The sequence below is a fragment of the Tachysurus vachellii genome, chromosome 13, assembly GCF_030014155.1.
Source record: "Tachysurus vachellii isolate PV-2020 chromosome 13, HZAU_Pvac_v1, whole genome shotgun sequence".
In the NCBI taxonomy this organism is placed as follows: Eukaryota; Metazoa; Chordata; class Actinopteri; order Siluriformes; family Bagridae; genus Tachysurus; species Tachysurus vachellii.
Genome location: NC_083472.1, coordinates 11,853,686 through 11,870,971, shown reverse-complemented (window position 1 = coordinate 11,870,971; position 17,286 = coordinate 11,853,686). Strand labels below are relative to the sequence as shown.

The 17,286-nt window shown below is 35.7% G+C and overlaps 1 protein-coding gene across 2 annotated transcripts; it reads left to right on the top strand.

The window, feature by feature from the left end:
- The first annotated feature begins 689 nt into the window (after nucleotides 1-689).
- Nucleotides 690-15,202, top strand: slc7a2 (solute carrier family 7 member 2). 2 transcript variants are annotated; one of them, XM_060886032.1, is made up of 12 exons: nucleotides 690-965; nucleotides 2,398-2,782; nucleotides 3,239-3,394; nucleotides 4,072-4,237; nucleotides 4,394-4,530; nucleotides 5,082-5,304; nucleotides 6,467-6,603; nucleotides 9,140-9,242; nucleotides 10,184-10,371; nucleotides 10,628-10,794; nucleotides 11,530-11,638; nucleotides 12,132-15,202. In XM_060886032.1, exons 2-12 carry the CDS (start codon nucleotides 2,419-2,421, stop codon nucleotides 12,284-12,286), a joined length of 1,905 nt encoding a protein of 634 aa, XP_060742015.1. In that variant the 5' UTR covers nucleotides 690-965; nucleotides 2,398-2,418; the 3' UTR covers nucleotides 12,287-15,202. The 2 variants fall into 2 exon arrangements, with proteins under 2 accessions (XP_060742015.1, XP_060742013.1); XM_060886030.1 differs by lacking the exon at nucleotides 6,467-6,603 and adding an exon at nucleotides 6,016-6,155.
- Nucleotides 15,203-17,286: the final 2,084 nt, after the last annotated feature.

The window sequence follows — 17,286 nt, the reverse complement described above, 5'->3', positions numbered from 1 at the left end:
AAATATTTTTTTGTTGGACAGATATATAATAAATGAATTTTAAATCGTTATTACTTTACTGTTTTGTTAAAGTTTTTTTTCTGTAGCTTTCTGGATCCTTCTTAAAGCAGTCCTTTTTTTATGGTAAGTGATTTAAAGCATCTTTTTCTTCTTCTTTTTCTTCTGAACAACCATTTACCCTTGTTAGGGGTCTTGTTCTTGTTTTCTTGCCCTAGAATTTTATTTTGTGAGGTTTATGTTTTGGATCTAACATTTGACTTTAAAATAAATGTATTGACTTCTTAGTGCTCACAGACTTGAAGAAGTAGTTTTCCATATACCTTTTAATCGTGATCACTTCTCTGTACCCCCCTGTCCAATGAACAGCCATGCTTTTAGCAACCTGTCCCCACTGTGTTGGGCAAACATGAGTGTCTGTTCCAGTGTTTGTCAATGTCAGTTGCTTAACCATTTATCAGTGGTCATTAAGTGCTCTTGCGGCTGGATATGTTTGACCTGTGTGCATGCACACATGCATGCACATGCACACACACACACACACACACACACACACACACACACACACACACACACACGCCTCTCTCTACACACGTCCACCATCTACATGTTTTACACACTCAAACTCTAAACCCACCCTCTTCCTCTCCCCTCCGCCTCTTGGGGCAGTATAGCTGTCAGACCAAACCCCCAGAGTCCATGCACCAGGGCAGAACAAGTTAAGACACACCAGGATAGAATGAAGGGAGGAATAAAAATAGACATGTTAGGAGGTTCCTTGTCAGTAGCAAGAGCTTGAGCTTGAGAAAAGGAGAAACTTTAATTCAAACTAAACACATTTAACACAGCACAACATTTGTATCTTTAAAGAACTCAGTAACACAATTCTCTGAGAAGTTGTGCAGGTCTGTACAACTTCTCTCTGCAACTCCCACTGCAACAGCCTACTCGATTTGTGGCTTCTACAGGTAAGTCTACATAACACTCTAATCCTATTAAACCCATTTTTTGTGCATTTATGTAACTGTAACAGTAATAATGGTATGATTAACACTGTTCAAATTTATAGAAAATACTTCTAACAAAATGCAGCACACAAAAAGGGCATTCAAAATGAATTTGGGTGAAGTAGGTAGTGCAGATTCATGGTCCACCTTAATTAGTAAGAAACAGTGTGTTCTTTTCACAGTCTGTAAATACATTTCATAATTATGCTAAAGTACCTATATATACACCAGTGAGTTCTTAATCCACTGACAAGGACAATATTAATGTCGCACTATTCATTAACAGAGTACAGTTCAAGCCTGAGGTTTAAGAACTGGATCAGCAGCTTTTTAATCTGCAAACAAAAATGATTTACATTGTATAAAAACTTGTGACATTTTGGTACAGAATGTTGAAAATGTGTGTGAGCACCATGAGTAGACCTGTAGTCAGGGAAATATTAAAATACTCGCATGTACAATTATTTGTATAGATTCTGAGATAAGTGCAAAACAAAAACATCACAGTTAAGAAATCCCTCTATTACAGCAGGTAATAAATGGTACATGTCATGTTATATGTGTTTTTTGTTTTTTATTTTTACCTTTTTTCTTACATAAAGCAGCCCTTATAAAAAATAAATAAATAAATAAATAAATAAATAAATAAATAAATAAATAAATATTAAACTGTAAACACATGCATAGGCAGTGACCAAAAATGTCCAGTTGCTGTCCTGTGGGTAGAGAAACAAGTAGGGTGTTGTAACTGTAAAGTCTAAACTGAGGTGTATTCTAGCACTCAGAATGCTGAAATAAGCCAACTACTCATGTCAATGACAGAATTCCATGAAATTCTCGCAGTTCTGTTGATTTTTCACATGAGCTTTTTGGTCACACTGAGATATACAGTACAGGCCAAAAGTCTTTTATTTTTTACAATTTTTATCTTAGATGTTCAGTAATTTTTTTTGGTTAACAAACATTATCTTTCCAAGAAAAATAAAAAAGGACAAAAAATGTTTTGCATGTCAGTGAGAAAAGTAATATATTTAAAACAACAACAAAAAAAATACCCATCTAAACAGAAGCATATCCAAGATTCAAATGAAGTGTGGCTGATTTTTCAGCATGCTTAGAAAAAAACAGTTAATTTCTTTTTCAAACAAATTGTACCTTAGACTACTGATGATTTTTTTTTTTTTAAATCAAATTGTCACTCAATATTGATTCATAGTGAGTTTTTTAGAAATGTAGAAATGTTTCATTCATTTATTATTATTATTTAAGGTATATTTTCACAGCATTTCATTTTATAAATGCCTAAGATTTTTGCATAGTATTATATGTTGCACACTGTTTCTGAAGACTTTCACAATTTTATAATGTTGATGTGATTATGTCACTTTCCTAGTTTCTGGTCTTAATTGAAAGAATGCTGGCACACTTGCTGTCGTTCAGCCGTTCTCTGGTTAGAAGGAAAAATGTGGACTGTCTGGAGGACTCCAAGTTGTGTCGCTGCCTCTCCACAGTGGATCTCATCGCTCTGGGTGTGGGCAGCACTCTGGGTGCTGGGGTCTATGTCCTAGCTGGGGAAGTCGCCAAAGGCAACTCAGGCCCTAGCATTGTCGTGTCTTTCCTCATAGCCGCTCTGGCCTCTGTCATGGCAGGCTTGTGCTACGCTGAGTTTGGAGCGCGTGTGCCCAAAACTGGTTCTGCATATCTGTATAGCTATGTGACAGTAGGAGAACTCTTGGCCTTCATCACCGGATGGAATCTCATTCTCTCATATGTCATAGGTGAGTGTACAGAATTGAACATCATGCTGGGAGATCTTTAATAATAAATATGCTAAACGTTTTTAAAATGTATTTTCTGCACATTTGAAGCATTAATAAAAAACCCAACTAATATTTACTTAACCATTCGAGTGGTTAGATAATGATATTGGTCTGTAAATGATAAATGTGGTTAATAAAAATAAAAGTCTTTAAGCAAAATAAAACAATTATCTGAAGAAAAAATCATAAATCAATCAGTCATTTTCTCTTAGGTTTATATATATATCACATATATCGAATCACATATTTCACAGAAATGCCATCTAAACCATTTTAAAACACTCTGAAATGTGCAGAAAGTATTTATCATTATCATATTTTATAAGAATAAAACTTGAATTTTACTATTAACCTTTAGAGGGTTGAATTGACTTGTACACATTCACAACACAAGCTGATTTTCTTTTAATGAAGGAACCTCAAGTGTTGCCAGAGCTTGGAGTGGAACATTTGATGAACTAATAGGGGGCCATATTGAGCAATTCTGCAAATTACACTTCAGAATGAGCCTGCCAGGCCTGGCAGAATACCCTGACTTCTTTGCAGTTTGTCTTATATTACTGCTATCAGGTAATTCTTATTTTTCAAAATGTCTTTTTGCCCACGTAATACCAATTTTTTAGTTTGAAACCAAAAAAACTGTCCGATATATAAACAATCGGCTGCTTTCCATATTTCTTTGGCATGCTTGGCATCACTTGTCATCATGTTGTCCATCAGCTGCACTAAACAATATCATTTAATTTCAAAATTGACAAAGGCTTCAGCAATGATGCTCCTTTATTGCATTTTTCAGTTAAAACTGCATGTTTAATAAGAGGTGGTACAGTGGTGCCTATGTAAGAAGCCTCATGTGGACTTGATTACGGGGTTTTGTTGTTCAGGTATTAAGTCTGTTGGTATTTGGGCCGCTCTAAAATTCCAGATAGAATGACATTTGAACTGCTGGACTCAGCACACTATTATCACACTATTTCAAGAGGACATTCTGTCAATGTTTATTTAATCCCAGTTAAGCCAAATTTTTCCAAGGCCAAAATGCTGCAGTAATGAGGAACATGACAATTGTGACCTCAGTATGCAGCATGAAGTTTAAAAACACATACACACCAAATTACAACTGCACACTGTGTACTATTACATCAATGTCCCAAAATAATTACTGAATTTTATGGGAACACAGAACTGAACCTTCTGGAAAACCACAATATTATACTGAATGTTTTCTTCTGACTTTATATTCCTAGGTCTTCTTTCTTTTGGGGTTAAAGAGTCAGCATGGGTCAACAAAATCTTTACCACCATCAACGTGCTCGTGCTTATGTTTGTCATTGTCTCTGGCTTCGTCAAAGGAGATTCTTTTAACTGGAAGATATCAGAAGAATCCCTTATAAATGTAACTATTGTGACAAGGTGAGAGTTATGTAAAGTATATTCAGATATGTAAAGCTAAGGGGTGAAATTTCATTGTTAAAAGTGCTATACAAATCAAAAACCGAATTGAAATTGAATTGAATTGAATAGAACTAAAAAGCAATAACTAACTTTATTCATGGAATTAAATTACAGAAATCTGTCATATACTGGAAATGTTACCAGCGATTATGGTGCTGGTGGATTTTTGCCTTACGGCTTTGGCGGAACCTTGGCTGGTGCAGCTACATGCTTCTATGCCTTTGTAGGATTTGATTGCATTGCCACTACAGGTATTCATGCAGACATATGATGGCTTGACACGATCAAGCCTTGGTTAACAATTTTTACCAGTACAGCGGAAATCGACAAATCCGACATTTTCAGTCAGGATAAACAAATGAATTATTTTATTGCTGCAGGTCTGTTAGGCTTTCAGTGTGAGATGTTACCTATGTTAAGGGATAACCTTTTTTAGTGGTTTGATAATACTTTATTATGAACAAGCCCTTTAGGCATCTCAGAGAGCAGAACTGGGTTTGATATTAAAATTTTGTCTGAACATTTGTGTGAAAGAAAAAAAAACCTTTTGTTTAGATAATTGAGCCTAGTAGGCTAGGTTAAAAACAGAAATACTTGTTAAAAAAAAAATCCATAAAACATTCAGTGTCAATATTATTTAAGTCATTAAACATCACTGTGGAGTGTGACACGAAAAAGACATTCAATGCTGAACATTCGCCCAACAAATCAAGTGAAAGTTTGGCCTCTGGTAAAAAGAGATAATGAATGTGTTATTGTTGTGTAATTTTTGACATTATGTGAAATGTAATCTCTTAATCAGGTGAAGAGGTGAAGAATCCTCAGAGAGCTATTCCCATCGGTATAGTTGCTTCCCTGCTGATTTGTTTCTTGGCTTACTTTGGTGTGTCCGCTGCTCTTACCCTCATGATGCCGTACTATCTACTGGATGAGAAGAGTCCTTTGCCTGTGGCCTTTGACTATGTTGGTTGGGGTCCTGCTAAATATGTTGTGGCAGTGGGATCCCTGTGTGCACTATCAACCAGGTAATTTCCTTTCAGGGTTGGTTTCAAATCTTATTTCAGATTTTGAGTTTTAAAATGCAAATATTAGACATAATGTAAGTAGGATGTGAGGCCTAATTAGTATATGTTTAATGGGTCTCTTGTGGATTGATTCATAAAAACTCCAATGATTCTTCGGTGGTGGTTTGTTTGAAAGAAAAACAAGCGTAAATTGCTTTGCACAAATTAAATTATTTATGCTTCATTTTTGCACTCTTTTAGGACAAATGTCTAAGCATGCACTTTTTCTTTTTTTTCCTGGATGGCTCTCTAATGCAGACCATTTTATTGGAATATATATAGTTCTAGTTCAACAGGTTCTAAAATATATATTCGTCTCTTCACATCTGCTAATATATTTTTTGTCTCATATATATCATCATACAATAAATCAGGACAAGATCTGGAGTTATTATTTTTTATAAAACATTAATAATACAGTATGTCAGTGCCTTCAGGGATAATCCAGGAAAAAGAATGACGGCATAACTGAAAGGCCAAATCTCAAAATGCTGTAAAGTATGCACTTTATAAAGTTAATACAGACACCGAAAAAATGTGTAAGGTATTAAAGAAAGCTTTTGGGGAACTGGTCTCCAGTATGTACTTGTTCTGCTTGTGTGTGGCTTGTGTACAGTATATGTTGCCTGACAATGTGTTCGTCCCGTGCATGTCTCTGCTCCATGTGTGCAGTCTGCTGGGCTCCATATTTCCAATGCCACGTGTAATCTATGCTATGGCAGAGGATGGGGTGCTTTTCAAAGTGTTAGCCCGAATCAATCCTAAGACGAAGACCCCACTTATTGCCACAATGGCCTCCGGTGTAGTTGCAGGTGAGAGATGGGGGTGTAAGTTGCTGTGTAAACATGCTCCACCAGGCAAATATGAATGTTCAATAAGAGAATATCTTTGGTGAAGCCAGAAAATTCAAAAAGAGACAAAAGTCTAAAAGATAGATCTAAAAGATAAATAGATATAGAAAAAGATAAAAAATATATAAAAGATATTTGTTTTTACCTTTAAAAAAAATCTTGCACAATTCCTACATTGACAGTTCTTTACACATTCACAATTGCCGGTGGATTGATACGTGTTCTGTCAGGAATACTTTGTGTTTGAACCATGACCCCTTTTTTGTTCCTAGCTTGTTAGGCGCCATGTTTCCTCTGCCACGCATTCTGTTTGCCATGGCACGAGATGGCATACTTTTCAGATTTCTTTCCAAAGTGAGTAAGCGTCAGTCACCAGTGGCTGCCACAATGGCGGCAGGCACCATGGCGGGTAAGCTCCCGAGGAGAGAGGGACATGGCATGAACTGCTGCCTCTTTGTGTGTCAGCTTGGTTGCAGTTGCGGTGTTTGCATGTCTGGGTTTGTAGAATAAATGCTGGATGCATGCTCTAGCTCTTTTGGTGGTAGCTGTGATGTGGAGGTTACATTTGCCTGATCTCCTGTTCTTTAATAATTGATTTAATCCCAAATTTATATGGTAATTATTTGATGAGTTCAATTGGGTGTATTTATTGTATGTTGCAAAATACAATATATTCTTAGGAAAAATGATTACTCAGGATTTGTTTGAATGCTTAAGGGTTTTAAGCTCCTTAATGGTTTACACACTGAATCTTTTCTGGAAGAGAAACTTTCCAGTGTAAAGTTGTACATAAAACTTATAAGGGTTTTCTTTAGGGTGCAGATGTTATCTTACTAATAGTGTATGAACAATGCCAAGCAGTGTGAGATACCTAGAATTTGGACACACTGATTTATAAGGTCCCTAAAGCGGAAAATGTCCTGGAGTGTGTAAAAGAAAGCAATATTTATTTTATATAGAGGCATTGAACTAGGACAGGTGCAGCTGCCTGTAATTTCAGCCATAGAGGAATTTCTTTTGGGGAACAGTAAAGGATAAACATTTTCATGGTAGTAGAAATGAGGGAATGGATTTAGCAAGTGTTTGAAACGCCTACATACAGCTGCATAGAGGGCAGAGTGTAGTGTAGAGAACAAACTACCAGGAAGAGGGGTCCAGGAGGTCAGGCTTTGCTTTGCATGGTCCCTGTGATTCAGTCTGTACTGAAACAATCTGGGTTTGATAGATTACATTGCTAGCCTGCTGAGTGTTTGTAAGTTTGGACACCTGTAACAATGCTCTGGATCTCAGTCTCAAATTTCCTCAAGTTTCCTTTTGAGGATGTTAAGGAGATCTTTGATGATACAAAATTACAAAGTTCCTCATAAATCTGTACACATTTGTCTCATAATGTATTATTTTAGAAAACAGTGTTGTCCAATTTTATGTGTGGCCGCAGGATTTTGGTTCATCCAAACAGGAATTCAACCAGATTCCTCCTATTTAATTAAACGATCTTGGTTGATCTTCAGTCGACTGTCAGGTTCGATTCTTGCTTGGTTAGAATAAAAACCTTGAACCACACAGTTCCTTTACAGATAAAATTGATCAACCTAGCAGAAAGCATACAGGTATATACTACAAAATTAGTAACTGCCTTTTCATGGTAACTATAATTAATATTAATATAATATATATAATTAATAAATATTAGTAAATATTAGTAAATTATTAGTAAATTAAATATTAGTAAATTAAATCAGTAAATATTAGTAAATTATTACTAATAATTAGTAACTGCCTTTTCAGTGTATATTTTCCCAAACTGGAACTTTTGGCATGCCAAAAAGGGGTTAAATTGAGTGGGACAATGTATGGTTGTAATAATTTTACTATTTTATATTAATTTCTCTCACTTTTAGTGTATTTATTTCTATTATAAATATCTAATATAAATAACAATATTGAGCTTACCAGACATAATTCTTGTGGCTATTATTTTATTTTTTATAACTTGTCTTTCTCCAATTTCAACCCTTAATTTAATCCCTGAGAGCATTACTTGTAGATAAAAAAAACACAACTAGGGATTTGAGTAGCTCTTTGCACTTGCCAAATTTTTATATTATATATAATATATAATATAATAAAAACAGAACATATCCATTTGAAATTCAGTATGTGTTAAAGCCAGTTATTTGCTATTTGATTTATGGTTTATTTTAAAAGTTTATTTAATACAGTAGTTATGCTATCAGGTACCTGATGTAGTGAAATCCCTGGTTGTGATATAAAAGTATGGTGATGGAGATACAATTGTCGAATCTGTTATTGGGTTTGGTCAAAATACACTGACAAGGTTTGTAATATTTCTGTTAGACATTTTGTGATTTTTCACCATAACTACAAATCAGAAGTTCTAAATACAAATTCACACTTGTAATTTGGACTTTTGTCTGGAGTGCAATTCTGTTGGTCAGTACTGTAAGTTTTTTTAAAAAAACATTTTTTAACGAAATAACGCATTTCTACATTCTTAAAAGAAAAGGTTCTGTATGGAAACCCTATGATGTACTATATTATTAGTTCAATCAGAAGAACCCTAAAAGGTTCTTTGTAGCCTGTCATGGGTTCATTCCTTCATAAACTTTTGAGTAATTTCTTGTTATAGTAATAGTAATAATAATTATACAAAAAGCTTCTTTATGGTCACTATAAAAATTTTTGGCATAAATCATTCATTGAAGCTAAGTAAATAGAAATATAATTCCTTAGAACCCCAATTGAACCTATTGAACCAAGTGTACACTGATAACAATTGAATAAATCGTCTGAAAAGAGATTTCAACAATTTGTTGTTGTTATACACGGTATGTTCTTTAAAGGGTATAGAGTATAGTTTAGCACTTATTTATTTTCATGGTTGTCTTGTTAATCAGTATTTTTGTACATATCATATCCTACAGCTATCATGGCTTGCCTTTTTGACCTAAAAGCCTTAGTGGATATGATGTCCATTGGCACTCTGCTGGCATACTCTTTGGTTGCTGCTTGTGTTCTTATTCTCAGGTTAGTGTCAATGGTTTTATTTACTTTGCAACTTTATCATTATGAAAGCATTTCTATCTGTCCGTTATACCAGTTTATAAAAATGCACGCACTATACACAGTGCAGTATATGTGTAAAAGTGGTCTATAAACTAAATATAGCTATTGCACAAGTCTCAGTGGCTTCTGTATTTCATAGTTCTGTTTATTCAGCCTTGTTTTCTCAGACAAGCTCACATAAAAGAGCACACAGATATTTTTCCAGAAATCCTGAAAGTGACCACTGTTTAAAAAAACAAAAAACAAGACATACAAAAAACAATTTTTTTCAACAAATGGGGTGGAGGACTTCTTGACCTATGAGAGGAGATTAAGGTGTACCATGACACAACACGAAAATACAAATTCTCAAACAGTGTCCTGCATTTACTTAGTAAAACAAGTGAAACTTTTTTTGGTATATGGAACAAATTTGTTTATTACTGTTAAAGGGCCTACTGAGACATTTGGCTTGCTTTCTATTCAGCTTGAGCCAAAAATGACAAAAAGGGGGTGTTTAGGAAGGGGCAAGGATAGAAATCAACCAATCACAACGCGTACACAACTGGTGGTGAATAATAAACAAAAAAACAGTTGTCCGTAAAGTGAAAAATAAGATTGCATGAAATTAATGTGGATGGTGTCACTTCATTGGACCATGAACAGTTTTGTGCACAAGATTTCATCAGTGAATAGATAGAAAACAAAACAGACTTCATGGATCATTTTAAACTGGACTTAATGAATGTACAATATATGTAAATATGCTGTATATTATGAATGACATATTCAAATGTAGGATTCACAACTTATTAAATGCATCGTTTTATTAAATGACATGTAGTTCAGGGAAGATTTAAACAGCTGTCAATAATTAAGTAACTGTCAATAATAGTGTCATGATGATGAATCTTTTGTTTCAGGTATCGTCCTGACTCTGTCCTCGAGAGCGCTAAAACTAATGAAGTCACAGAGTCAGAGCTGACCGAGTCTGAGTCTCATCTCAATCGGCTGAAAGATGGAGGATTATCTCTGCACACTCTCTTCAATCCGTCCCTGCAGCCCACAAAGAGCTCATCCACCGCTGTTAACGTGGCTGTTGGGGTTATAGGTAAGCATCATGTCATGTGACCTTGCTACTCTATAAAACATGATAGCTCTATTATGTTGATTCCATTCAACAAGTTCACAAGTTTTCAAAATGAAACTTAACCTAATTCATTGGTGACTAATTTTGAGTGTGTATGTAACTTTTGGAGTAAATCATCAGGAGAACTTTTGTCTTACAGTGTACTGATATGTCAGCCCAAATCTTTGTTCCTATATTAGCACACAGATATTGACGTGTGAATTTCCTCCTTCTACAGCTATCGTAGTGTGTGTCATGAGTGCTCTTACTACACATTGTGGACGAGCCATACTTGCTCTGGAGCCCTGGGTCCTGGGAGTGCTGGCAACATCCTTTCTCATCTTTTTCATGTGTATCGTTTTGGTCTGTAGACAACCGCAAACCAGCAGCAAGGTGTCCTTCATGGTAAGTAGACTGAAAAGTGTTTGAGGTCAGTAGGGTATGTGTGATAAATAAGTGGGGTAGGTATATTTTGAGATGACTTGCTTAATGACCTGAAAAGTAACAGGAAAAGCTCCTGAGCTATGACAACACAACTGAGCTCTGAGCATTAAAAAAAACAGCGTTCTTTTATTTAATGTAAATGGTAAAGTTTTGAGACTGTAACAGAATAACTTGATATCGTTGATGCATGTAAAAACAGAAAGAACAAGTTAACAGGTAAAACAGGTTAGGAGTAAGCAGGGATGAAAATGTTCAGAGTCATAAGTTGCTGATTAACCATATCAAACAAATGTGTTTTGTAAAAAAAAAAAAACCAAAGATTACAGATACTATAACAATGATCTCATAGAGCTTTAAGCTTACTATAACATTATCAGAAACTGCCAGAGCTACATTTAATATTAACTTAAATATTACAACAATGATGGGTTCAGTTAAACAATTACAATCTATGGTGTTAAATGCTTATGAATCCTTTAATTAATAGCACTGACTGAATAATATGAAATCTGTCACTTTCAAAAAAGGAAAAAAAGAAAAGAAAAGCCTACTTATTAACGTACAGTGCATGGTTCAGTTAACTGAGAGTAATGTGCTGTTTCATGTATTTGACTTAACACACAGAATGAGTTTCAGTCTATGGATTATTGGGCACTGCTGCAGATGTTCTTTGCAGTGTGTTTATTTGCTTTACAGGTTCCCTTGCTGCCCTTTCTGCCCATTCTGAGTATATTTGTCAATGTTTACCTCATGGTGCAGCTGAGTGGAGACACGTGGATCCGTTTTTCTGTTTGGATGTCTTTGGGTAAGTGCTCTCTCTCTCTCTCTCTCTCTCTCTCTCTCTCTCTCTCTCTCTCTCTCTCTCTCTCTCTTACACACACACACATATATTGAGCACATGCACACCCAATATATTCAAATTCACACACACACACACACACACACACACACACACACACACACACACACACACACACACACACACACACACACACACCTCTCTCTCTCTCTCTCTCTCTCTCTCTTACACACACACACATATATTGAGCACATGCACACCCAATATATTCAAATTCACACACACACACACACACACACACACACACACACACACACACACACACACGCACCTCTCTCTCTCTCTCTCTCTCTCTCTCTCTCAGGCAAATCAGCAATTAGCACTCCAGAATATTTTATGTAAGCATGACTGCAACTACTAAATGCTTAAACTCTAGTGTAGTCCAAGAAATAACAGAGATCTGCACATACACAAACAATTGTTCTTTACTTATCTACAGGTTTCCTAATTTATTTTGGTTATGGGATATGGCACAGCAGTGAGCACCAGAGGCAGCGTCAGCGCACTGAAAACTTACCAGAGAAGCAGAGGATGTTTGTAAAGGATGGTGCTGAGGACAAATACGTCCAGTCAAAGAAGACCAGTCAGCTTTAAAGAATATATTGCTGTTTATAGCCTTTAAAACTCTTGCAACAAGCCATTGTGCTTTACCAACAGAGAGAGCAGCTCAGGCCTGACTTGACACTGCTTTCTCTCCTCAGATCTTAAGATTAATACTGACATGAACGGTGTGATTTTCTGTATGAACATAAACTGTATGGATGATCATACAAATATTAGAATAAGAAGTGTTTAACTTGAAATGAGGACTGACTTTCACATGTTAACCAACTAACACAATAGCAGGTACAGTCGTTTGCAAAAGTTTAGGAACCCCTGACAATTTCCATGATTTTCATTTATAAATATTTGTGTGTTTGGATCAACAATTTCATTTTGATCTGTCAAATAAATGAAGGACACAGTAATATTTCAGTAGTGAAATGAGTTTTTTTGGATTAACAGAAAATGTGCAATATGCATCAAAACCAAATTAGACATTTGCATAAATTTGGGCATCCCAACAGAAAAATCACATCAATATTTAATAGAGACTCCTTTAGCAGAAATAACAGCCTCTAGAAGCTTCCTATAGCCTGTAATGAGTGTCTGGATTCTGGATGAATGTATTTTGGACCATTCCTCCTTACAAAACATCTCCAGTTCAGTTAGGTTTGATGGTTGCTGAGCATGGACAGCCCGCTTCAAATCACCCCACAGATGTTCAATGATATTCAGGTCTGGGGACCGGGATGGCCATTCCAGAACATTGTACTTGTTCCTCTGCATAAGCGCCTGAGTAGATTTTGAGTAATGTTTTGGCTTTATTGTCTTGTTGAAATATCCAGCCCTGGTTCCTGATTCCTCAACATTATTCTCAAGAATCTGCTGATATTGAGTGGAATCCATGCGACCCTCAACTTTAACCAGATTCCCAGTACCGGCACTGGCCACACAGCCCCACAGCATGATGGAACCTCCACCAAATTCTACTGTGGGTAGCAAGTGTTTTTCTTGGATTGCTGTGCCACCTGATGTGTGATTCTTTTGCCACCATGCATAACGCCCCTTGTTATGACCAAATAACTCAATCTTTGTTTCATCAGTCCACAGCACCTTATTCCAAAATGAAGCTGGCTTGTCCAAATGTGTTTGCACACCTCAAGCGACTAGGTTTGTGGTGTATGTGCAGAAAAGGCTTCTTTCGCATCACTCTCCTGTGCAGCTTCACCATGTGCAGAGTGCGCTGAATTGTTGAACGATGCACAGTGACACCATCTGCAGCAAGTTGATGTTGTAGGTCTTTGGAGGTGGTCTGTGGGCTGTTTTTGACCGGTCTCACCATCCTTCGCCTTTGCCCCTCCAATAATCTATGTGGCATGCCACTTCTGGCCTTAACAAAAACTGTGCCTGGGGTCTTCCTTTTCCTCACTATGTTCCTCACAGTGGACATTAACAGCTTATATCTCTGTGATAACTTTTTGTAGCCTTCCCCTAAACCATAATGTTGAACAATCTTTGTTTTCAGGTCATTTGAGAGTTGTTCTGAGGCCTCCATGTTGCCACTCTTCAGAGGAGAGTCAAAGAGAACAACATGAAATTGGTCACCTTAAATACCTTTTCTCATGATTGGATGCACCGGTCTATGAAGTTCAAGGCTTAATGAGCCACCAAACCAATTGTGTGTTCCAATTAATCAGTGCTAAGTAGTTACAGGTATTCAAATCAACAAAATGGCAAGGGTGCCCAAATTTATGCACCTGTCTAATTTCCTTTTGATGCATATTGCACATTTTCTGTTAATCCAATAAACCTCATTTCACTACTGATATATTTCTGTGTCCTTCAATTATTTGATAGATCAAAATGAAATTGCTGATCCAAACACCCAAATATTTATTCATGGAACTTGTCAGGGGTTCCTAAACTTTTGCATACGACTGTAATAATGAAGGGTATTTTAGCTGCATGGAGAATCATTGGGTCAAATAGCAGTGTCAGGTTGGGTCAGATGTCAGATTTTATATTATATTATTTCCCATCTTACTGTAACTTAAATGCAAACATAGATTAGTTGCTATGTGTCTTTTTTCTATGATCAGTATCTCAATATTTCTTTGATATTAAGAGAAAACAAAATCCACTTCTACTTCAAAAGACCTAAAATAGAGCTATTGTTTTTTATTTTAGTATATCACAGTGAGCTTTATACTCCAATACAGAGCTGACTTTTTTATCATATAGAGCTATAATAATGTTCAGAGATGGCTGGCATAAATAAAAAAAAGCCCTCCTGTTTTTATCTGTAAAAAGGCATAAGATATAGTGTAGACCTTTATTGTTGGAATCCACATTAGTTGGGATTACACAGAAAAAAATACACAGAATGGTGTGAAAACCAACACCGGAGCTGATTCTTTGTAGCTCAGTAGATTTGATTACTATTTATTTGCAGTAACAACTTTCCCCCTAAGATCCTATGGAGGAGAAACTTAAAGTAGATAGAACAGGGATGTCCAATCGGTCCAAACGGATCCGGGAAGGATATGAGATAGTAGGTGCAAGTTTTCATTCCAGCAAAGCAGAAGCCACACTTCTGTCTTCAGTCTATTAAAAGACTAGATCAACTTAGTAAACAGGTGGAAACAGGTTTGTCTCCTGCTTGATTGGATTGACAACCTGCACCCACACCAGTACTTTGGGGATAAGATTGACCATCCCTGAGAAAGACTGAGCACACATTATTAAAGTACGAATTACACAAAAGGACAGAAGAGAAAACATGTACATTTTATGTTTTTTGATTTGTTATAACTTTTTTGTATCAAAGTGAAGTACATAACATACAGTACTTGAAGCACTGACTTTATGTGTGTGTGTGTGTTTGTGTGTGTGTGTGTGTGTGTGTTTGTGTGCGTGTGTGTGTGTGTGTGTGTGTGTGTGTGTGTGTGTGTGTGTGTGTGTGTGTGTGTGTAAAAAATAGTAATTTTGTTTTTATCCCATTAATAAGAACTTGTGATTTAATGCATTGTTTAAACCTAAAATTTTAATTTTCAAAATATACAGAAATCTTGTCCCTCCCATATAACATCCCTACCAGCCGTCACAGATACTTTTATATTAATGCTTTGGTATATTTTGATATTCTAATACTACAATCCTTACTGTAATTTTGTTACATTCTTGAATATTTGGCTGTTTTTATCTGGCTATGTTTACTGTAATTAAAGACTAATTAAAAACTAATTAAAGCAGAGGTTTATTTCTGTTAAAAGCAAACAGTTCTATTAGTTCTATTACTATTACAAGCTTTTTCAAATTGTTTGTTCTTTAGATTTATTGAGACATACATCAATTTGTAGGTAACTGAGAAAACAAAGAGATCTGGACAGTTATAATATATATATATATATATATATATATATATATATATATATATATATATATATATATATATATATATATATATATACGTATATATATATATATATATATATATATATATATACGTGTGTGTGTATATATATATATATATATATATATATATATACGTGTGTGTATATATATATATATATATATATATATATATATATATATATATATATATATATATATATATATATATATATATATATATATATATTCCAGCTAAAAGGTAGGACACATGATTGTATATAACTTTGTATATAAATTTGCAAATTGTATTATTACATTTGTACTAGTTTTACAATTTTTAACTGTAGACTGGAGAAATAACCTTATCCAATTATTTAATTTGTAGAATAACAATTGAGTGTCTGCTGTAAGACAAGATATAAATTAATGAATGGCCTTATTAATAAAACTGTATTACAACTTGGTTTTTGAAATTCTTGAAAACACATTCAGGGTATCTGTGGGATTTTTAAAGATGAACTTTAATACTTTTTAAGAAGTGCAATTTATAAGGGAGCATATTTTGCTTCAAATCTGTACTTACATTTCAGCATTAGAGGTGCCTTCACAGGTTGGCAGGTTACTCATGCCATGGGCACTAACACACCCCCATATCATCACACATGCTGGCTTTTGAACCTTTTTGAACAATTTGGATGGTTCTTTTCCTCTTCCATCTCAGATGAGCTCCGGCCCAGAGAGGCCTGCGGCGTTTCTGTGTTGTTGATGTATGGCTTACACTTTGCATAGTAGAGTTCTATTTCCAACTTCATCGGAATTGGGGTTTGTACAAAAATTGTCATAAATCAAGGCTGGTTGTGTCAGAACAAGAACATTACTATCCACCACTATGCTGGCTCTCAAATTGATGAACAGCAGTAGAGAATTAAATATTACTTTAAACATTTCACGTATTATTCCACACGTTTTCAGGCCCCTGATTCAGTCCAGAAACCCAGGTTCCTCAGAGTCCATTGCTTTTCTGAATTTGTGGGTTTGAAGTTCCTGTTTGTATGAATGAGTTTGTGAATGTGTGTGCATGTGGCCCTGCGATGGACTGATGTTCCAGCTAGGGTGTGTTCTTACCTGAGTTCCTGAGTCAGTCTCCAGATCCTGCATGGTGGCTAAGTAGATTGCCTTGAAGGTTTGATTTGATTCCTGCCTTCTGGACTCCTGGGATTGATTCCCATCTCTGCCCTATGTCTGTCTGTGTGTGTGTGTGTGTGTGTGTGTGTGTGTGTGTGTGTGTGTGTGTGTGTGTGTGTGTGTGTGTGTGTCTGTATGTGTGTGTGCCTGTGTGCATGTTCATGTTCTGACTTCCTCCTCCAGTACAAAGACATACATGGTAGGCTGATTGGAATCTCTAACTGTAAGGTGTGTGATTGAGTCCCCTGCCTTGTGCCCCAAGTCTCCTGGGATCCTCGGATAGGCTCCAAGCTCAGATAAATATATAAAATTGGTAGATTACATTAATCCTGTAGGCCTTTGTTAATTTATCACTTGCCTAGATTTTAATAGATATTTGGTTTAACTACGCTCTATTAAATTCTAAAAAAACAAAAAAAAAACAAACTGCTAGCTTTTTTATGGACTTTTACTCTTTGGTTAAGGCTTTATCC